Genomic DNA, 23,620 nt, shown 5'->3' with positions numbered 1-23,620 from the left:
GGCTGCCTCTTCCAAAAGTGTTTACAGTCCCAACAAAAAAAAATTCCTTTAGCATTAAACTAAGCCTTTACAAGTCCCAAGACAGTATCAGTGGCTGTAGGTCATTTGAGAAAAATAAGTTACCTAGGCAACTGCATTGTTTTTAACGTGAGAATACTGACCTCACCTGAAAAATAGGGAGGCAAGTGGATTTCACTGTGGTGATATTTGAGGGTGCTTACATTTTCAACATCATAAGATTTTATATTTGCAACTATATAGGCAGCACTGATCATATTTCCAGCTAAACAGAGTAAAGCTGCAGGAAAATGCTAGACTAATCACAGGTTTCATTTGTGAAATATGGGCAAGAAACAGACATTTGTGTAAACATACAGTTTATTGCAATGTGCATTTTGTATTCATACATCATTGTGAATACCTGCAGTCTTGTCCCATGGACACAATACAGAAATACCCCTTGTTTTGTAATAGCTAACAAGACTTCACCCTGTGCATAAATTTTATGCACATGGTCCTAGTTGGTCTGAGAGTCCACGCTATAAGTCTTTGGTAGCTAGAAAACATCTCCTGCTGAAAATGGATCCCTACTCTCCGGTAACAGTCGGACACCTCTCCTTCTCCTCAGTTTCAAGTTTGTGTCTTCAATTCTACTAGGAAGAAATGCTGGGTCAGTCTTGAAACAGGAGTGCACTTGATGCAGAAACACCTGTTACCGCTATCTCTGTGATTCTGAATACTTCACTTTATGTACAAATTTACAGACCTATGCAAATTTGTAGCAAGTTCTTCCATACTTAACGTCATGGCAGTATTACAACTCTCCTAAAGACAAATCCACTTTGCGCCGTTTCAGAAAACATTGAAAAAAAGCAAGACAAATTTCCCCCATAAGCAGCAAGACCCCCGCTGCAGAGCACACGAGCAATGCGTTTTTACAACAAATCACAGAGTAATCAGTGAGGCTGACTGGATCAGCTCAAGTCCCACTCCTGGACCATCATTTCCAGGAGGTTTTTGCTTTTCTTGATTTTAAGAAAAAACAAAGCACAAATAGGGACAGGAGAGCGATGAGGAGGGAACGGTTCTGTACGGACTTGACGGATTATGATGTCAAAAGCAGCTTGTTTCCGTAAGGGGAAATCCACAGGGGCTCTTGCTCGAGGGACGTGGAAGGACATCCCCTCCGGAGATTTCAGCTTCCTTGGCAAGGCTCTGAGAGACTGTCTGCATCAGGTGCCCCCAGGTCAGGTCTCAGGGCCAGCCCCATCACATATTCCCTCTTTCCCCCCTAATCAAGCTTAGGGTGGGGGCTGGAGAGAAGAGTAAGCCTGTGGCCTCCTCCCTATCCCAATGTAACCTCTCTCTGCCCGTGCATTTAGCACTTCGATCTTAAGAGATTGTCTCATTAAAACAGAAAACAGGCTGTGCCATTGGAATGTCTATCTTTCAGTCGTCGCGTTCGTCTACGCGACAGTACGACTCGGAGGTCTGGTTCGGCTGAGAGCAGTGGCTCTGCCCGCCCCAAGGCAGAGCCACTTACACAGCAGAACCTGTACTCCGAGAGGCTGCCTGTTCGCCCGAGCCTTCCGATGGGCTCTCCGGCAGCGGGGTGTCATCTGAGGGCAAACGGGACTGGAACTTCTCCAGCTGTTCAGGGCTAGCCAGGTTCTTCAGCAGGCTGTTCTCACGCTCCAGCTGATTGTTCTTCTCTGCCAGCTCCTTGATTTGCTCCTTCAGGATCTCCACCTCCTCTCTGACTGCATACATCAGGTGGTTCTTCACCAGATCCTGCACAGGTTTGAGAGGGGTATGGTTAGGTGTGCTCGCACGAGTTCAAATTGAGCAATTCAAAGAAACAGCTTGCTTCATTATGGTCACACACATAGAGGGCCAAGATGTCAACACAATAAAAACCCCAAAAATCAACCAGTTCAAGAGAAAACATTTACGCCATAACAGACAAAGCTGAATATCAAAGTATTGCTGTGCAATACTGCCCCCCCCCCCACCAATTTATTTTGTACTTAACCAGAGATGCTGCTAGATGTACACAAGTGCATTCTGCCCATTAGGGAATTTGGAATAAAGAGCGCAGTTACTAGCCTCTGAAATCTACTGCTTCATTACTCAGTTACATATTTGTGAACTGGCTGCTTATTTATTCCATACATTCTCCACCACACACGTGATGCTCGTGCACACTGCGACTGCCGTATCTCTGCTGTCAAACAATCTGCAGTGCAGCAGCGCTGACTCGCGCCGCCGCTTCCCACAATGCAGCAGCACTGCAGCACGGCGCTGCCCAATGACCGACACCCGCGAGACAATGGAACGCGGGGCGCGCGCGCCCTAAAGATCTCATTTCAACCGACAGCAAACGAGCAACGAACTCTCGCTGAGGAAAGTGCTGAAAAACAAAATCTAAAAACCGAATTTTTTGTCATAAAGTTCAGCAATTCCATCCATGTGTCCATTAAGAATTCCACTTACCATTGCTTGTTCTATCTTGTTGTCAATGGCTACGACGCTCGCGCCGGAGGCACTGTAATGAAAGGAGACAGACGTTACTTAGTAATAAAGTATCAACAATAAGCTCCACAGATATGCAAAACACGTCGGGCTGCGGTGCAAAGGTGGCAAAGAAGAAGGGCACGGCAACAACACGCAGAGCCGGTTTGCCCGTCTGCAGGCTGTGTAACGGCATTACTGCGTTACATCAGCAGAGCCGGCAAGGTATGTGGATGGACGTTTCAGGACACCGCGGCCGAACTCAGCGTCAAAGTTGTGCACACAGATATTTTCATCTACTCCTCCTGCACAGTCGCGCACTGCATTCGGACGAGCCCAGATAATGCGGGTAATTATTTTAATTTTTTCTGGGCGTCCAGGACACCACAAAAACATCCAGCCAGTGACTCTACCGTACGAACACCTCGGGCTTCTAGGTTATTTTCCAGGGCTGGGCTCTCGAACCCGCGGTTCCAGCTCTGTTACCGGCGTCAGTCACACGTCGTTGCAGCAGAGACTGACTAATTCGCGCTAAAAATTCGGAATTATATCCCTCCGCATGTTTTTAATTAGCAGCCGTCTCCCGCTCGCGGGGCTCCGGGGTAAACCGTTCTTGCTACTCTGAAATTCTACAGGGAAAATAGCGCGCATATTTACCTGTTGTCGAGTTTTACAGACACCACGTCCCCTCCGAGCAGCGACGAGAAGAAGGAGATGGAGTAGTTGTGAAGCTGGTAGACAGCCACCTCCATGGGCGATTTGAACATCTCCGTGCTCATGTTCAGGACAAGACCCGTTTGGATAATGCTTCTCGCCACGTTTGCGGTGTGTTGTGCTACCGGATAAGAGACGGTTTTGTTTTGGTTGTGTTCTGTAGAGACTTTGGGGAACGGCTGTTAAGCTGCTTTATACAGACACCCGCAGCACTACGCGTTTGTTACACCGACTGCTTCTATTTCTGAAAGCGGTGACTTATATACGGGGCGCTGACGTCACATCGCGCACCAAACACGTAGGAATATATTATGCAAATTAGACCGCCGGCGGATTTCTGCCCGCGGATCTCTGCTTGCCCCCTCCCTGAACTCTGCACGAGAACAGTAAACAAATTGACCCGAAGACCGAATTTTGCACATACCTGTTTGTAAAACGAATAAAACGTGCAAAAAACATTGGCGCACACGTTACATAATATGCATAAACACCTACTAACTAAAAAATAAGTAACAATGAGGGCGCAAGATAACGGTGATAGACATAAACAAAACAAGTGTGAGGAAAAACAAAGTACAGTGGATATGAGTCTTTATTTTGGGCTGAAAACGGGTGCAGTACAAAAGACACGCGGGGGAACACGGTACAGTCCTGGTAGCGCAGAAGGAACACGATGTACTACTGTGACTTCCTGTAGCGGGTCAGCGAAGCGAAGAACACAAGAAGATTTTACTGGCGATGTTTTGCATTCGCGGCGGCAAACGGAGCCGCACGCGAACCTGGAGTCCTTCGTTTTGTCCCCCTAGTCTAGAACAACTCTATCTTGTAAATGTGGCTTTTGTTAATTGTTCTTTCCTGTCGTATCCATCCTTTCGTTGTTTATTGTTCTGCTGTTGCACCGATCGCGTGTCATGTTGAGCAGCATGCTGTGTGTGAAATGAATAATAATCATTGACTAGTATTCTATCCTGTAATATTCTATCCATGCTTATCATGCCGTCGTTGCGTACTGTTGCATTTCTGTAGGATTTGCAGGTTGCACTTCGGAATGTGCATATTTGGGGAAAAAAATAATCTCACAAAAAGAACAAAAACCACTCCGTCGTGATCCGTCGTCATGCTAAAAAAAAAAAAAATTAGGTATTTGTTTGTTTATGGAAAACTACAGGAACGTGGGTATTTTCCATGTTTTCTCACACTTGCTGCACGTTTCCCAGCGCTGTAAGGTTGGCCTCTAGCGGTCAAGTGGAGAAGTGCACGTCTTCACTTCCAGCCTTTGTTGTACCGCATCATTCAAGCGCAGGTTGATTGGTTCAAAATGGTCTCATCATTGTTATATCTTTCGCTGTTACGTTTTTTTAATCACAATGAATCCAAATTTATTTTTATCTATTTATTTAGCGGACGCTTCTGTCCAAAGCGACTTCCCATGAACTCTATGTAGTGTTATCAGCCCAGACACTTTCACCAAGGTGACTTACACTGCTAGATACACTACTGACTGGGTCACACACTCTCTGTTACTCAGACACAATGAGTGAACCTGAACAGCATCTCTTTGGACTGTGGGAAGAAACCAGAGCACTCAGAGGAAACCCACGCAGACACAGGGCGAACATGCAAACTCCACCCGGACTGAGCAGGGATCAAACCCACATCCTCTCACTCCACACGGGCACTGTGAGACAGCAGTGCTACTCGCTGTGCCACTGTGTTACCCTATTGCATTTTTTAATCTTTTCTCTTATCTTTAAATTTAATTTTTCCAAGTTTGCTCTCTGGGCAAAACATTCACAGCACCTGGGCTGTTAGATCGTAGGTTCGAGTCCCGCTCACCCTGTGTGAGTTTGCATGTTCTCCCTATGTATGCATGGGTTTCCTTCTCATGCTCTGGCTTCCTCCCACAGTCCAAAAATGTGTTTCAGGTGAATTAGTGACTCTAAATTCCCCATAGTGGGTGACTGTGTGCATGTCCAACTCTACCCATCCTAGTCAAGTGGACAGTGATTTCAGGATAGGCTCTGGACCCCTACAACCCTGACAAGCAGGTAATGATGGTGAGTGAGAGAGGGAATGTGTTATTTCAACATTAAGAGCACTTTCTTGGTCTTTTTTCTAGTTTATTATTATGCTTATGTAATCTCATAATTCTCTTAAATTTGCCTGCTGATACAGTGGCATGGAAAGAAGGGGCTGTTCCACAGCTACTCCTACTAGAAAGCTCCCTGGTAAACTAAGCAACTGTTCTTGAGATTTCTAGCTCCTGAGACAGAGTGGCTGTGCCTCTGCTACAAACAATGCTAGTTTGTTTACTTCAGGGTTCTTTGTCTCAATGGGTAGGTAGCACTGACCAATACACAACTGATATTTTATATTTATTCATTTAACTGATGCTTTTCTCCAAAGCAGTTTATAATTATTTACCCATTTATAGAGCTGGGTAATTTTACTGGAGCAGTTTAGGGTAAGTACTTTGCATAGAGGTAGGATTCAAACCAGTGATCTTTAGAGCCAAAGGCAGCAGCTCTAACCACTACACTACCAGCTCTATTTTAAATATGAATACACATCAAAGTGTGCTCAAAGATGTCAGATTGAGTTGAATAATCATTAGTATGAATATAAATCATTGGCTGTGCAAATGAGCAAAAAAAAGCTGTACTATTAGTATTCCTTTAAATTTGTCATTTAGCTGACACTTTTTCCAAGTTAAGAATATTAGTACTGTTTTAATTCTGTGTGTCACTTGTTCACAAGGAAGTACATCCAGCCGCTAAACAGGCAGTTGTTCTTTGTACTTCCATCCATCCATCCATCCATCCATCCATCCATCCATCCATCATCAGCAACTGCTTGTCCCGAGCAGGGTCGCGACGAGCCAGAGCCTACCCACTAAAAAATATTTTGTTGTCTGAAAGATGTCTGGTCTGTGCTCCTGGCTATATCTAGTGTGGCTTTAGAGCCAGAATACAATATGGTCCAGGCACCTGCTGTCAGTCATATGCTTTGTGTATGAATACACGTCACCAGATCAGTGTGACTTTAAAACCCTAAAACCCTTTAGCACAAGGGCTTCCCTGTGTATTATTGTATTTCTGGATCCCAATCACAGCACAAGTCATTATAAAGAGGCTCTCATCATCATTCTGTAATGTTAACCATGTAAATGATCATACAGCACTGCTCCTTATCAGAGAAGGTAGGTGAAAACTAATCTCCTGCCAAACAACGTGGCAGTATGAACCTTGTGGGGTGCATATGAGCCGTCAACAAAGGAGCAGCACAGTGTGTGTAATGAAACCACCCACATCAGCATGCTGTACATGAGCTCCAGTCACACACCCAACACGCTGAGTACTTTCAGCTGCAGGAAGGGATCAAATGCGATTCTAGATTCTGAATGTGCGTGTCTGTCGGCTGAAACCCGTGCACACACCGAAATGGCCCCCCTGTTCCTGAAGGCTTCTTGTCAACGGTGCGGAAATCGCTTCCATTCATACAGCACCGATGGCACTACGTCAGTTCCGGAACCCAGAGCCATAGCAGGTACAGGTAGTGAAGGACCTACAGGAGAAACAGCACTGTACAGACACCTAGCTACAACACATGGCTATATTGACTCCTGCCACCATGGATGGGGAGATGCTGTTCATAGCCATAAACACAAGCATTAAAGCAGGTAAAAGCAGAAAAGAATAAGATAGATAGATAGATAGATAGATAGATAGATAGATAGATAGATAGATAGATAGATAGATAGGGCAGTAAAATAGCTGGGGTTGTTTGCACTTTGAGGGGGGTTAATAGTGGTGCAGTACGGTAAATGGATGAGCGCAGACATGCTGTGGAGCTCCTTGGCGTGCTGAGAGAGAGCACACCACCAGTTCACATGTGCAGGCTTCCCACATTCCCAACCGGACTGGACCCAGCGTGATGCTTTTTTATTATGTAACATCCCCAAGAGGCAGCGCAGGGGCAGATTGGATCGCAGCGCTCTTTCACAGCACCGCAGGGCAAAGCAAAAAATGAATGCCGAGCCTCGTTCGTGCTAGGCAATGAAAAAGATGCGGTCTGACAAAGGCCTACCTTCACGAATGACAGCAAATTCCATGTCCTTAGCGTGATGCTCGAGAAGGACAGATTGGCTGTACGGCCTCTGCTAGCCTGGTGTTACAGGGGCAAAGGGAGCTGCACCTTTACGGACACGGTTTCTCATTCCCACGTGCCGGGCCAAGTCAGACTTGAGCTCCGAGCGGAAAAACACATTCCGCGTGTAGCGCCCTTCCCGCTAGCATGTTGCATTTGCCCTCCTTAACTTGTTCGCAAAGCCATCGACCGCCAGCGGTCTGTTGGGCTCACAAATGACCCTGCAAGCGTTTCTGCTCCGTTCCAAGACAAAGTGCTCCAGATGATCTCCGCTCCTGGGAGACAGTGCAGGTTTTTAATGTTCTCACCGAAATCATTTAACTCCTATAATGCGCTCTTAGGTAATCTCTCACATTTACCGCATGTAGATCAGCTAGTGCTTCATTTTTATTCATTCATTTAGCGGATTCTTTTCTCCAAAATGACTTACAACGTTAATGTTCTTACAACTATTTGTCCGTTAATACAGCTGGGCAGTTTTACAGGAGCAATTCAGGGTAAACACCTCGCTCAAGGGTGCTGCAGCTGGAGGTGGGATTCAAACCTCTGGGTCCAAAGGCGGTAGTTCTAACAACTACGTTACCAGCTGTCCACCACAGTTTTACTATGTTTTAAAAGGGAATCCTGCACTTTATGGCAAACTTGTTGCAGTAAGTAAGCAGTAATGATAATTAAATAGCAGGTAAGACAAGGAAATGGGTTGGTGTGAAATCCAGCATACATGTAGGCCACCAGCACCTGCCTTTGACATGCCTGCTGCTGGCGTGCACAGCAAACACGGCCCATAGAAACACCCTCCCGAAGAGCACCCGGCACACTGGGAACGCCTTGGTTTCACAGACACTGGTTGCTTTGTTGCTTCGGGTGGGAGAAGGAGGTGGGGGTTCTCCGTCCTTTGGGTCTCCTGACACATCCCAGCACTGCGGCCTCGCTTTGTTCCGGAGCAGGGAGGGAGAGAGGCACGCGGATCGGGGATGGGCTTCGAACCGGACCTGCACTGGTCTCAAGGTGTGTGGTCAGTGGCCCGGTGTGGAAACCTGCGCTGGCACTGAAGAGCCCACCGCAGAGCAGGGCTCCCCGTTACTCTGCTTTCATCTATTATGAAGAAGCTCTATTGTCGGCTCTCTGTGAGCCCCCAACCGGGACCGTGTACTCCAAACAAGCTCCTGTTCCACCGGAGTCTACGGACACACTACAGGACTGACGCTCCCCGGTGGCCCGGTGAAACCCGGGGTCAGCTGTGTCCACATCTGAGTGCCAGAAAAGGCCTCGGTCCCTGGTGACGGGGAAGAAGCCTCCGATCAGACAGGCAAGAAACCCCGAGCACAGAGCGGAGAATAATTTCTGTGCTTTTCAAATATTTAAAATATTTTTATTATGAAAAGTAATTTCAGAAAATATTCACATATTTTTACTCTGCTATACACTGACATGGTGTACCGTGGTGTACCCCCCACCGCAATGCATGCAATGTTTCCGGCATAGGCTCCAGTTCACTGCGACCCTGCTCAGGATGAGAGGTTATTAAAATTGCATGGATCTATTCTAATATCGTTATTTAAAAAATATATTTTAATAAGAGTATTTTCAGCTCCTTGCTGCTTTCTGAGTATTCTTTGCAGAGGTACAATCCATGACGACACGATCCCGAGGGGGACAAACATGACGGGGGTGCGGCGGCGGGTGGACGCACTGCAGAGCCGTGCCGTGGCGAGGCTGGTGGAGACATCGCTAACACACACTGCTCACAGGCACACACCCCACACAGAGCTTATACCATCCAGCAGCCCTTCCGACAGTCACGTCGACGCAGTCACGCCTGCACAGGCAAACACCTTTTACGTTACAGACATATACATGTACTTGCGATAATAACAATGCACCTTGTATTACACATTACATTTACATTTACCTTTATGCATATTGCATATGCTATTCTCCAAAGTGGCACACTGTGAATAATTTAGCTGGTGCCTTTATCCTTTATTTGAATCACTCAGAACCCTATCAGGGCAATGGAACACATGCACACACACACACACACACACACACACACACACACACACACCAAGGGCAATTTAGAGTCACCGCTTCACCAAAACACATCTTTACACTGTGGGAGGAAACCAGAGCACCCAGAGGAAACCCACAAAATTATGGCGAGAACATGTAGACTCCGCACAGACTGATCTTGATTCGAACCCGTATCCAATCCCACCATCAGGGCAACACGAAGTGTTTAGATTTTATAGTGATCTCTGACTCGCCCAGAACACATCAGTTAATTATACTACGGCTGTTTACTCGTCACAGTTATAAAGCACCCATAACGAGATTTTGCCCAAAAAATGGTACTTAATCGTGGCAAATAAAGACATTATGCTCATTCATCTTTCTTTAAAACAGATGTAACCCTTTGGATTTTTTGAGAAACATACATCACACTGATGGCACAACAACAACAAAAAAAAAAAGGATTGTCACAGCATAGAACAAGTTATAAATCAGATTCACCCGTAATTGACTGATTAGCATATATTACCAACCAGAAAAATTTCTGGTCATAAAAATACAGGAAAGAAGCTGATTACAAACTTAAGGATTGAAGAACCCGGTGACTGTGATGTTTAGACACAACCCGACCACAACAGAAAGGAAACCTCTTTGCTTTCGCACTCATCTCTCCAGTCACCTGTCAGTAAAACCAGTACCGTAATATCAACACCCCCCCCCCCCCCAGCCAGGTACTGCTTCACTTACCGATCCCTCCTCTTGAAGAGACTAGGGGAGTAGGGGGGCTGGTAGCTCATGGCTCACCGGAGGTCACGCAGCAGTCAGGAGTAGTGGGGCTCGCCCAGTGGGACCGAAGGATCTTGGACCCCCAGGGACACTGGGGAGCTTGGACCAGTGAGGGGGAGGAGAATAGTGGGGCTGGGATGTTTTTACCACAACTGGGGTTCTCTGTCCCTCTCTCTCTCTCTCTCACTCACTCTCTGTCTCAGTCACGACACACAAAGCATAACTATTATATTGGCTGAAAGTGTATCGTTTGGCTGCTGCATTTAAACTGCGCTGCATCAGGGCAGCGATACAGGACAGAATTACAAATGTAAGGCTGAGAACTGTGAAGCCATGGTCAGCATATATGGGCTTTGGAAGGAGCCCCCGGCCAGGGGCAGGTCTGATGCATCAGCAGGATTAACTCTCAGGTTGTGTTCCGGTCAAATTTGGTCTCTTTCCCCTGATTGCCGGAAGGCTTCTTGACATTCTCCCCAGCAGGCGCCTGAGCGCATGGAATTAATGATCGACAGTTGCACTGAATATTACATGTTGTTTTCAGTCTTTATATGTCTGTTAGATCTGTTGGAAATGAATGGGTGAGACTGTAATAAAGTGCAGTGAGTATCATATAGCAAATTAAAGAGTTTGCGTACACGCAAGTGGCGTCATTTCGGCTAAATAAGGTCTGCAGACCATAAATTCCAGTAGGAAGCGTACAACTTGTTTTAATGACTAGGAACGAAGTTGGTTAAAGGGTGTAACAAAACATTACGCAATAATCTATGTTTTGTAATTGCTTTATAGAGAGTTGTGAATGTGTGTGTGTGTGTGTGTGTGAGTCTCGTTATTTAAAAAGCATGAAAATACACACACACAAGCACAATGTCTGCAACCGCTTGCCCCAAGCGGGGTCACGGTGGACCGGAGCCTAACCCGGCAACACAGGGCGCAAGGCTGAAGGGGGGAGGGGACACACCCAGGACGGGACGCCAGTCCACCACAAGGCTCCCCAAGCAGGACTCGACCCCCAAACCCGCCGGAGAGCGGGACCCGGCCAAACCCGCTGCGCCACCGCGCCCCCACATGGCATGAAAATAATACTCAGTAAAATTGCAACGATACATATCTGTGTTTAATGGCAAGACAAACAAACATGCACATGTGCGAACTGTTAGGTAAGGCAGGCGTTATTTCAGGGGCCTTGAGAAAGACCCACACTGGAGGAAGTGTTACTACAAGAAAAGAGCTTCAGAGAGAAACAATGTGCAGGAATGTCTGCCGAAGTATAATTTATGGCTTATGGGAGATTGCAGGTATTATACACAGCTGCCATGCACCACACTGGAATGCAACAGCACCAAAGGGAACCGCACAGTGAACTTACCTAAACCCCCTAAATGCTTTTAATAAAATGTCCTCATCTGCCTCCCTGGAAATGCAAATATTATGGTTTGTAAATAAGGAAACTTCTGCTCTTTTATTCTTTGAAAGTAGTATCTTAAAGATATTTTGGACAAAATAAGCTTCTCATCTCCATCTGGCAATCCTAAATATCTTAAGGTTAATTATTCATTAGTACTCAGAGATATTATGTATTATGGAAATTAAAACAACATATTATATTCATCTGATGCTCTTATCCAAAGCAACTTATAATGTTAGTCTACCTACAATTATTTATCCATTTATATATATGGTGGATAATGTTACCGGAGCAATTTTGGGGTAAGAACTTTGCTCAAGAGTACTGCAGCCAGATGGGGGGAATCAAACCTCCAATCTGTGGGGCTAAAGGCAGTAGCTTCAACTACTATGCCACCAGCTGTCCCACCTTGTGTAGGTTGTGAATTTTCTAAATTTGTATGGCAGTTTTAGTAAATCTACCCCAAAGCATTGTTGCTTCTGTATGAGAATAAATTATATGAATATAAATATAGTAATATAAGTATAACTATAATAAATAATTTGACTGAGTTATTTGAAAAGTTAACCTGCAAGAAAAGTACGTTACAACTAAACATATGTACTGTAAGATTTTATTCACCGATATCCCTTAAATGAATGATGTATGTATATGAATGCTTGTAAATACCGAACATTACATTATACATTAATAAAAATGTATTGCATAGAAAAATGTATCCTATACATGCCTGGGTGGTGTGAGAGGATGTGGGCTTGATCCCCACTCAGTCTGTGTGGAGTTTGTATGCTCTCCCCATGTCTTTGTGGGTTTTCTCCAAATGCACTGGTTTCTTCCCACCATCCAGAAATTTGCATTTCGATAGACTAGTGACTCTAAATTGCCCTTAGTGTGTAAGTGACGGTGTGTGTAGCTGTACCCTGCAACAGACTGGTGTCCTTCCTAGGGCATACTCCCCTCACCTTTGTGCCCTATGCTTCCAAGATAGGTTCTTTTCACTGCGACCCTGCTGAGGACAAGCAGTTCTCGAAGTTGGATGGATTCACGTACGTATTCGGGTTGGTGCTGGCCACATTCCACACACAGAACCTTCATAGATGTCTCCAGAAGTAATTCCCATCTTACGAAGCCAAGGGATGGTGTAAAGCAAAGGTTTCGCTGTCTTTCTGAGTAGCGTCATCGGAATTTCTGCGCGGTAAGAGTTCAGATTCTGCAAGCCGTCGGTGTTGTTTGAGTAATTTCATCATCGTTAATGCATCTCAGTGCAGTGTGGCAAAAGTTGCGTTACACCAGTGGCATTTAATTTTTTAATCATCACGACTACACCCTGGGAGAGGAAGAGCAAATATCTGCCAAACACTGTGTTACTGACCACTTGGATAGCAGTGCAACCACTGGTGAGGTTCTGAAGAAACCGAGCTGTGCAGTCTAATCTTTCCCTGAAAAATGACTTTATCTCCATAATAATCACAGACGATGTCATAAATCCTGTTTGTCTCCTCGTACAATAGGTTCTTTGTTCGCTGACATGCAACATAGTTCTTGCTCTCCAGTCGACGTCCCCGTAGGTTATCTGTTCTAAAGAAACACAGACTATACACTATAAATCATATCACTAGAAAATCACTTTGGTGAGGTGCATTTCAGCATTAAAGGTAATTATTAATGACAGCCGCAAGAACAGAATGATTGAGAGCGATGAACTCATGGCTTTTTCATTGCCCACGAAAACAAGCAGTGCAATAGAGTTGTTCCAAGGAAAGGTATGGCGCTGTCCAAACACAGGTGTATACAGTCTGCTAGTTTGAAGGTGTATGAAATTCCAATCTGTCAAACACAAACACTTCAATTAATTAGGTGTGAAGTCATATAATTAAGTTTTGTGTCAAAGTTGAGGTTTTCCCGTCTGGGCTGGTAAGATGTGTCTTAGATTTGCATGAGTGTCTTTTTAACAGAACCTTCTTCATTTTTTCTCTGCCCTTAAAGTGTCTCCTTAGTCTCAAAGGAACTCGGATGACACTTAAAAAAAACCGGAGCTCTTTTCAAAAGAATTTGCTTTGCAGAACAAGCAGAAAAAGTGTTTTTTTTTTTTTTTCTGCTCACACTAAATGCGTTTTGCTCTGCTCTATCTTTCAACAGTTTTGCTCTGCATTTAACTACTTTTCCTACACTTTACGCAAACAGGGAAGCCGTATGTGAACTTTGAACGGTTTTTCTCTCTAGCGTAGCTCCTAGAAATATTCAAAGAATGAATAAATTGTTATGTTCACAAATAAAATAGAGCTATATGCCAGAGAGTCTGTTTGTTGCTGCTCAGTGTCCCTGTCTCTCGCCCATCAATACAGTTTACAGTTTCACAATTCCGCAACGCATAGCGACTGTAACGGCATTGCCGAAAGCTAAATAATTACTGTTCCACAGCTGCCATAAACTAAATATTGTAATACGGTTCAGGCACCGCGGTCCTCCACACAAAGGCATCAACATCTACAACTCATACTGAGAATATGCTCTTCATGTCTATAGTAACCACCATAGACAGAAGGTTTCTGGCAGATGAACTCCTCTTCCTTGAGGAACAAACTGTTAAGAACGGCGGATATCAGTTTCTCAAGGAACCGATACTAATTCTTAAAGTCCATCATGAAATGACTGGTTTTCATACCTGTATTCTTTTACTCATCACTCAGGTGCCGTAGAAGATATTCAGATATTCATCTCCAATATTTTCATCTTTAACTAGGCCGTTATAGGTCTTTACTGTCAACACTTAGCTGGTCTGTTCAAGACAGAAGTGAAGTTAACATGCAGATGGGGATTTTACAATATCCCACATACAGTGCCAAAAACACTCAAAAGAGTGCCATCTTCCTCTGAGTTGAAGGCGATGCATCTTTTCTCAACCCAACCATCAAAAATCATTGTTTCTAGCTTGCAGAATCAATGGATAGTCTGTCCTGTGCATACAATATTGTAGCGTCAGGGAACTACCAAAGGTAAAATTGGGCCAACAATAAGATGGCCAAACGAAAAGGTTGTAAATGCCAAGAGGAAGTGGTTTGCTGTTTAAAAATAGGCCAAAAGTGTTCCCGAGCAGTTATTCAGAAAGTCCTTTAATCTTCTTTCACGCCATGAGCAAACGTTGACGCTGTATCATTGATTACAGTGAAAAGCGGGGTTGGCAATGCAGTCCTCCTTAAACCCGGCTCGTGAAGACTCATGAATGGTGCCACGGTAGTGTAACCCAGTCACATGGCAAGAGCATGGGTCAAGTCACGGGCCATTACATGTCAATGGGAAAGCTGGAAAAACCAATAACACAGCAAGGCGTGCGCCCTTTCACCATGGGACACGTCAGTCAGACTGACATCTCGCAGATCACACCCTCCACACTCATGGACGGGACGCTCCCTTTGGACAGAACGCCTGGAGAGCAACCTTCTGGAGAACTCTCGCTTGCGCCACATCACTCAATACTCGGGGAAGTCTTTGACACTAAGCATCTCAGTTTCACATGCCAGAAAGAATACAGATTGTAACTTCACTATGATATCAAGAAAACTGGAGAGGAGGAAGATTCTGGGGGTGGGGACACAAAATATATTAGCAGTGTTTCATAATTGAGAGCTCTTGAGTGACTAAGCCAGCAAAGGCATTAGTTCTGTTGACGGAAGCTAGATATAGCTATGCAGCTTGGATATAGGGAATCACTGAGCTATTATCTGCAAGTTCTACCACATATTTGGTGTTCTGTCACAGGGGAGAGTGTATTTATCTATTTACGTCAGCTAGACTGCTGGTGGCTCTACTCCTTCTTGTGACAGATCCCCCTGAGCGGCAGGAAGGTCCTCCAGCGAGCGCTAGCGTTCCCACGTAGCTATGTCCGACTCCCAGCCCTACATTCTTTTAGGTTCCTGCACCTGTGCAAGTTCTCTTTTCGTGCATGAACAGAAAGCAAAATACTTAAAATTTAAAAGTGTTTTGTTCTGTTTCTCAGTTTCCTTAGTGTCTCACTTCTTTAGTAGTTCAGTCTCACATGAACTTTTACATATGCTTCATTAAGTGTAAGTTATACAAGCGTGTTTATTTTTGCTGGGGCCTTTGCGTGTTCTCGAGACAATCAAACATAATAAAGCGGGTTTTATGTCTTCTGTCCTGGCACCTGTATGAACACCTCTATGTAATTATGAGATTACAGGAGCATTCATCCATGCAGCACTCAGACAGCGTTCGTTCGTGTTGTCTGGTGACACGGGGGGCGACGAGACGGTTACATAAGGCGCTATTTGAATAGTTACAAAACCCGAGCGTGCCTTACCTGTGTAAACAGGTGTCTTTGCACCGTGTCAGGGACGCGGTAGCCTTGCAGTGACCCCGCCCAGACTGCGGCGCGGTAAACACCCAGCCCAGCTATCCGCAGCCGCTGTGTCTGCCACGTATCTCTTTGCAAATACTGTACATCTGGAGCACGGCACCGCCCAGACTGCTGTTATATAACCACCCGTTGGTGGCTGTTCTCCCATTCGTGTAGACAGAGTAGAGTCAACTCAAACAAGTCAACAGTGGAACATGAAAACAACAGTAAACTAAAGGGGTTTGGACATATTCATTTGCCAGTTTTTCCTTTTTTTTTAAATTTGCATAACTCAGACTAAAGCAACTCTAAAGGTCAACAGCCTGACTTGCTCATTCTAGTGAGTTGTCGGGCCCGAATGACACTTCAGGACAGGACTTTCGCATTGCCCCGATGTCATGCCTGGAATCCAGCCCATGGCCCATTGCTCTCCCACGCGGCTGAATGGCACCCTTTCTCTTTGTGTTTGCTCAGCACGCCCGTACTTCCCAGATACGTCTCCGTCCTGCTCGGTGCCTGCCCTCCTGTTGTCAAAACAGAGACACACTCATTCATTTCCTCATTATCGTCTTTCTGCAGTGCACTGCCTTTACTTTTACAGCACAGATCCTTTCACACAGTGGTGACCTCACAGCATCCTTACCATTAGAAATAAATCCATGCACTCACATATTAATGTTATTCTGTATGTTTGCATTCACATTTATTCATCTAGCGGGCACTACTCTATATAGTGGCATTCTATGCCCAGCAAACGTGACATGAGTAGCTGTCTATAGAGTTGATATATAGGAAATACAAAGGTGATTATGGCATGTGATGTGGTTGAATTTGTTGAATATCTGGACATCCTTTTGGAACTTCTTAAGTAGTGTGATCACACCTGTGTTACTGCTTCTGTCTCCGTGTCAGTGTGACCAGGTGCTCCTCTGTTCTGTTGTTATGCCAAATAGCAAATCACAGCAGGAAAAAAAACAGTTTTCGGTGAAATGTGAAACCGTGATCCTCTCAGATTCACAGAACTTACTGTCAGCAGAGTCTGTCTGCTGGACGTCTGTCTTTGTTCACCGTGTTACTCACGTACATACACTGTATAGTCTTCCATCAAGTTGGGCCACAACCTTTGAGTGTTTTTCAGAGCAACAGCCAGGAGGAGTGAGGGCTGTGTTTAGGCAGACAGGTTGTTTCATCATTACTGTTAAGAGCAGACAAATTCGTCAGTCTTCTGTCCTGCAGGTCTGTATTTCACCAAAGAAAACCTACCAAATTAATTTCTTCTTTATCTGTTTTATTTGAATACACCGGGTCTGCTGTACTTTGTTGAGTAAGGTATGTTGAAATGTTGGTATGTTGAGTAAGTTATGTTAAATATGTTGAAATACTCAGGTGTATGGATAATTTGTAAAGATGTTATATATTAGATAATATTTGTACTGCACAAATCAGTTTCTCTGGCTCAGTGTAAAAATCTGTAACCTCAGACAAACGTTATCTAAGTTAAATAACTGGGGGGGGGGGGGGGGGGGGGGCTGATTTGCAGTCCAGCATTTACAGCCCTGTCCAGAGAATGACCACAACGCATACTAATTAACAGCGTATGCTATCATCCAGCACAGCCGGAGTATCACGCCAGGATGACACAGATGCTGCGCTTTAGCTGAAGGGACAAAGCGTACATGCTTCACATGTGTGACCGAGTTCCTTTCACATTTACGCAGTCCACGGTATACATGCATTATGTACTTCGGTCCCAGACCTCCTTGTTATTCAAGTGGAAATATAGCATCTCAAGCCTGACTGCACAAACAGAGCTCTGGCTTCACGTTCCAGACTTATGTAAGCCCCAGCCTCCCCCAAACGGCAGCAAGGCTGCGGTACAGTAAGACTCATCGTGCTTCGGCATCGCAGCTGAACCACAACTTTGAAAGGCCATGCAATGGCATCTGTACAAAAGAACAATTTGCAACGGCTTTTGCAAAGCTCAGGGTGGTGCTCCATGAATAATTACCATAAAAAGGAAGATAAGTGAGACGTGTAGAATAAACTGTGGGCTGTGATGTTGTGCTGTTCCCATGGAAATGCACACGTACAAGTGAGAGCAGCAACTGTAGGGGTTCTGTGCTAAATGACGGCACTGTAGAGATCTTCTGATGAGCGCACTGGCGACACTGCCCCAAGTATCCGTTCACCTAATGGAACCTGAAAAGGTTGAAGTCTTCCACCCCTATTGCCTTCAGGAAGAATGCTTCAGAGGGTTAGATGGTGGCAGAACAAGAGCTCTTCATGCAGGGAGGCATAACAGAACAAAAGGTTGCAGAGGTCACCCTATACATTCTGCCTGCCGGCGCCCACTGAGCTCCCTGTTCCACAAGGTAAGCGGAGAACAGTAAACAGTGTCAGGGGGATTAGACACTCGCCTGAGCCCAGCATGATGTGGTACTAGAGGAACCAGGACAGCAGGTGGCGTGTGGCAGGGGATACTGGACTTGAGACCAAACTTGTGACCATTACACTTTAAAATGCCAAGATCTGCATGTTGCAAAATAATCTAGCTAAGAGTAACTCAATGCAGATATTTTTAAAAATACAGCACAGTAAAATGGGAAAAAAAAAACAGAAAAAACACTTTGTAGGCCGAGAAAGTCACTTTGGATGTAGACATCTGCTGAGCAAATACATAATGTAAGGCATGTTCTATTTTCATGTTCCTTTCTTCAGTTTTTTTTTTTTTCCAAATTCACTGTTATATAATGTCTTCAATAGCAGCTGTGGCACTAAAGGAATAAAGAATAAGTGTAGTTGCTTTCAAAGACAAAAATCCCACTGGAGCACCGCTGCTTTTTGATGGACTGGCATCAGGTTCATCTCACGGAGCACTGGGGTAGGAGGGAATGCCAAAGTCCATCATGCCCACTGAACCTAGATCAGCTTCAAGCTTCACCACAATTCAATACGGTGCTTAAGAGCTCATAGTCATTGAGCCAACCCAGGAAACCGCACTGAGCAGCTCTGCTGAATGAAAGGGTTTCACAGTCTATAACTACTTTTAATGTTTTTGGCAGCGCTGCCAGAACAACAATAATACAGTGGCAGTTCTCAAATATAATTTATGTGTCCTAAGGCTGTGGTCCAGCGCGACTTGTCTGTTAATTCAGGAACAACTGCAGAAGCCTAAAAGCAAATTACCACGATGGGCTTTTCAAACCAGATTAGTGTCCGCATACAGCAACAAGATGTCTACGTTGGCTCGCATCTGAATTAAGTCCTTGTGTTGTACGGTATTACTGCCATGTTCTGACTAATGAGCAGTCCTTCCTAGTCAATCAGGCCCATTACAATTTGTTGTCCCTTTGTGGCTCAGGGCACTGTTAGGGCAATGTCTTCTGGAGGACGTCAAATAAACCTTTGCTATGGCTTTGCTGACAGCGACAGGGATGTCTTTCGTACTGTCGTATCAATGCACACAACAGGATTTGATAGATCTGTTGCCACAGCAACATCGCAGATGCTCAGTGTTACATCTGGATTACAGATGCCTGCATATTCTGCTCATGATCATAATATTTTTGCAAAAAATACTCAACACACCGACAAACCTGGTTAAACCTCCCTGCTGGTCAGCTGTCTTTTACAGTACTGCTGAAAAACGCCCGTCAGGCAGGTGAACTGTGGTGGGGGGACCACTTTTGCTGCACCTCACAGCACACACCTGGAATCCTCAAGAAGAGTACAGCATGTTCCTGCACACACGTGCTAATCAGTCTCCCAGTGTGTAGACAGCATGGTGCCACCCCTTCCCCCCCCATCCCCTGTCAGGGGCATCCCAGGTCCTCCCGCAAACAGAACTAATTAATAATGTATTGTTCTCCCTGGAGGCCCTGGTGCTGTCGTCCCCCATTCCTCACACATCAGCGGCTAGGAGTTGCTTCGATCGATGCCTGGCGTTACACAACAGCCTACCGTGAGCTCAACATCTAGAATTTAGAGCGTGATTGTCACATCAGGGGTTACACAATGTGGCATTGCCCCACCCAGTAGCCCCATGTACAAAAGGAAAAAGGTATTTTTATGCAAAGCTGTAGGACTTCACCAGAGGCTTCACCCAGCTGTCAGCCCATTGTGCCCTGGTGTCACACTGAGTTGTCTTCACTGACACTTTTTTCTCACTCTTCTGTTACCTCACCTTCATCATTGTAACACCATATTCTGGCCCTGCTCTCACTCTGTTCTCACCTTCACTTGCCTCTCTATCACTGACCCACCAGTCCATAAATCCAACATTATATGGTTCCTGTGGAAAATAGCCCCTCCGTCACTCCCAACCGAGTCCCTGTAGTAGCTGATAGAAAACACCAAGTCAAGTGTTGACACATTAGGAAACCACCAATGGCAGGAGCAAAGCTCCACAAAGAGCCAATTAAATTTGGATTTATATTGTGATTACTTTTGTAATTATTGTTATTGAGGTAAACAATTGAACTGCTTGGCCAGATTGGAGATTTCATTTAATGAAATTGTTTGGGGTGTGCATCGGGGAGGCTTATGAGAGGTCCGCCTTTCCTGACTTCAAAGGCAGACGCTGAGTCTGGAGCAGCAGGATTCTGGCCCAGATGGAGAGTGGACGTGCGAAAGGCTGGGTGGGACTGGTTTTTTGCTGGGAGGAGGGTGACAGGCAGCTTCCTATAGCTCTGAGACACAGATTTCTTAGTGCACTGGCATGTCCAATCCTCAAATGATGACCCCCATGGTCCTTAACCAGAGATCATGGAAGGCACTGAGATGCACTTTGAGGTAAACAGGGAACATGTTCATGTGATCACCCTGGAGGAGTGTGGCTCCAGTCCATCACGGCTTGTATCCTGCACAGATTCTAACTGTAATTCAGAGGCATCACTGTGCTGCTTATTGATTCTGCCCTAACTTGCACGCAAGTGGAGGCTCACATGAAGTAGGCGTGAAGCACAGGAGAGGAGATGCTCTCCTGCCAGAAGATTACTAGCACGGCAGACAAGATAGAATTGCAGAATCTCTGTTAAAAACACTCTTTCTTAAAGGCACTAGACGCTAGATGCTTTGAAACTGCTTTGATGCCAGTTCAAAGACATCATGCAGCGCAGAAACAATGAGCTTTCTTCTCCTTGAATAATTCTCACTGCTGCCAAACGCAATGTTAATGCATGCACCAGTGAATAAATTATTTTAGGTTTTTCAAATAAATTATTTCACTGAAACGATATGTCTGTGAAGAGCCAATTATCATAACTGTCCAAGAGGTTATAAAAAGAGCAGCGTCAGTGGATTGTGCAGCAGAAACTGTAGAGAGTCACCTGACCATTTAGCAAAGGACTGACCAGGTATCGGAGCGCAGCCGGAAGACACAGGTTTCCTGCTGGACCGGAAAACATACAGGACTCTTAGGCATCTTGACAATGTTATTTCTTTGTTTTATTTTTGACTCTTTTGTTTTATCTCTTGATGTTGTGTCTCGGTGTATTTGTAAATAAATGGTGGAATCTTATCCAAGCCTTTTGAAACATCGACAGTGATGTTGAAAGACCCTTGACTTTACCCTACACTGAAAGAACGCAGTACCTCCATCATCAGCTCAAAGCAGGTGATGATATTAGAAAAACCCTGTCGGGAAAAACTTCCCCAATCAGCATCCACCCTCCTTAACAAGGCTGAACAGAGATTCCATCTGAACCAGGCTCTGCTCCGCATTGGTCCGCGGTGTACCTTGACGGCTTGCGTCACGTCTCTGCAACGCTTGAAGAAGAGCGATACAGAGGAGCACGACAGCTGCATGCCATTTTAATGGCTGTCTTGTACCTTGCAGCTTTTCTTCCTGCTAAATTTTCCTGCCGGTGTTAGAAAAACGGGATCATGTCAACAACGTGACACTGACACCTTAACACAGCAAGCAAACACGTATCTAATGGGTCCCACCTTCCTCTGCAGAAATGAAAGGTCATGAGGAGACACACCAAGTGTTATCTTTATCTATGATGACAGTCAACTGTTAATCCATTGTGTACATGCTCTGAAACTCAGTGAGTGGCTCTCTGATATACTGAAGTGTTGTCAGGTACAGTACTGTACATTGTCCTGTTAGAAGGCGCATGATCTGGATAATAAAAAAGAGGCGCCCTTCACAACGCTCGGTGCCTATCGGGTGTCGCTAACACGGTACAGCTGTGTAAATCCGCTCTAGCTTACATTGCCAGGTGGGAAGCCACAGAAAATGCTTCTCAAGTCCACCTTGTATTTGAAATGCACCTTTCGTTTCTGGAACTCAGAGTGCAATAAAATGGTTTTACAAAGCTACATTTTTAATTAGCACGTGTTTCTCCTTCCTTTGCAACAATGCTAAGCTAACTCACGATGGCTTTGCGCCGCAAAGCAGATTAAGCGCCATCTGAGTATTCCGTATACAAATAGTGGTAAATGTACACCTTCTGGCTGGAGTGGAAGCAGAAGAGAGTCGAGAACTCATGTCATTGTGTGTGATGTTGTTAAACGGGCAGTGAGGTGGCTGGGTTAGCAAGCTGCAGCCAGCTCTGTGCGCGCGCGTGTGTGTGTGTGTGTGTGTGTGTGTGTGTGTGTGTATGGCTTGCGTGCAGTCCCAGCACCACTCCACTCCACATGCAGGGAACACAATGTTCCAGAACATGTGCTGTGACAAATCAGGGCGGTGCAAATTATTTATGAGGGGAGGCGCCAGCTGGAGTGCGTCTGAGTTGAACTCGCTGCTCCGCTCATCCGCAGCAACTCGTAGCTACAGACACACCGGCATTGCCAAGCACCGTAATCCTCGACCCGTGGTCCACAGCTCGCATTTGCACCTGAGCGTCTGTGCTCCGAAATCCCACTTAAGAGGTGATGTTACATAACTAGGCAGCGACGTTCGACTGTTAAACGCAGCAGCAGGCTAATCCCTTTCACAAGTGTGCACTGTGGCCTGCTTTTAAGGAAGCTTAAATCTAGGAGAAAAGGCAGCATTGTTGTTGCTGACCTTTGCAATAACATCAGACACTCTTCGTCACGGTAGAGCAGGTTGGCTCCATCGAGTACAAAATAGCACACGCAACCAAGAAGCGTCTGAAGTTGTAGGTGAAGCCAATGCGGCAGAGGGGGAGGTAGAGAGGCCTCGCGTGTCGGGTGTATTGTTCTGCATTATACCATACTGATAAAGTGAAGTGTACCGAGACGTCCAAGAAGAAGACCAAGTCTACCGTGCAGTTGATATAACAGACATGGGCAAGTCGATGCCGGCAGAGACTGTCACGCAACTGTGAAATCGGTTGCTTAAATGGGTCATGCACTTGCACTTTTGGTGGCTTCCACCATGCCGGAGTGTGTAAGTGTGTGTGTTTGAGGTGTGTGTGTGTGAGTGGGGGGGGGGGGGGCGGTGAGGGCAGAGCGGTCACATTCCAGGAGGCAGGACGGAGAGACATACACACTGATGGGGTCAGGAGAGGTGAAGATGAGCATTCCATCACGTCCACACTGCTGCCTGTTTATGGCTTCTCAACATCACATGCATCTAAGGTGCCCAGGTGTCGTCTTCTCACCTGCATGGTGCATTAAAAGTTTCATATACTGCATTTATGCAAAAAAAAAAAAAAAAAAACCTTCCCAGAAGTCATCAGTTAAAAAAAAAAAAAAAAGGAGTACAGCAAGCACTTGCATAA

General features: G+C 45.4%; 1 protein-coding gene across 2 annotated transcripts in view; it reads right to left on the bottom strand.

Moving 5' to 3' along the window:
• Window positions 1–360: 360 nt before the first annotated feature.
• tsc22d3 (TSC22 domain family, member 3) overlaps window positions 361–23,620 on the bottom strand; it is a 45,965-nt gene continuing 22,705 nt past the window's right edge. The window contains exons 1-3 of one of the 2 annotated variants that reach the window (XM_029257396.1): window positions 3,169–4,311; window positions 2,494–2,545; window positions 361–1,791 (exon numbers count right to left, since the gene is read on the bottom strand). In XM_029257396.1, coding sequence (XP_029113229.1) covers window positions 1,540–1,791; window positions 2,494–2,545; window positions 3,169–3,290 — 426 coding nt within the window. In that variant the 5' untranslated portion in view covers window positions 3,291–4,311 and the 3' untranslated portion in view covers window positions 361–1,539. Of the gene's footprint in view, window positions 1,792–2,493; window positions 2,546–3,168; window positions 4,312–23,620 lie in introns of those variants that run through there. The other variant, XM_029257395.1, reaches the window with a different exon arrangement.

The sequence above is a fragment of the Scleropages formosus genome, chromosome 13 (assembly GCF_900964775.1).
Source record: "Scleropages formosus chromosome 13, fSclFor1.1, whole genome shotgun sequence".
Lineage (NCBI taxonomy): Eukaryota > Metazoa > Chordata > Actinopteri > Osteoglossiformes > Osteoglossidae > Scleropages > Scleropages formosus.
This window is presented reverse-complemented; position numbering and strand designations above follow the sequence as displayed.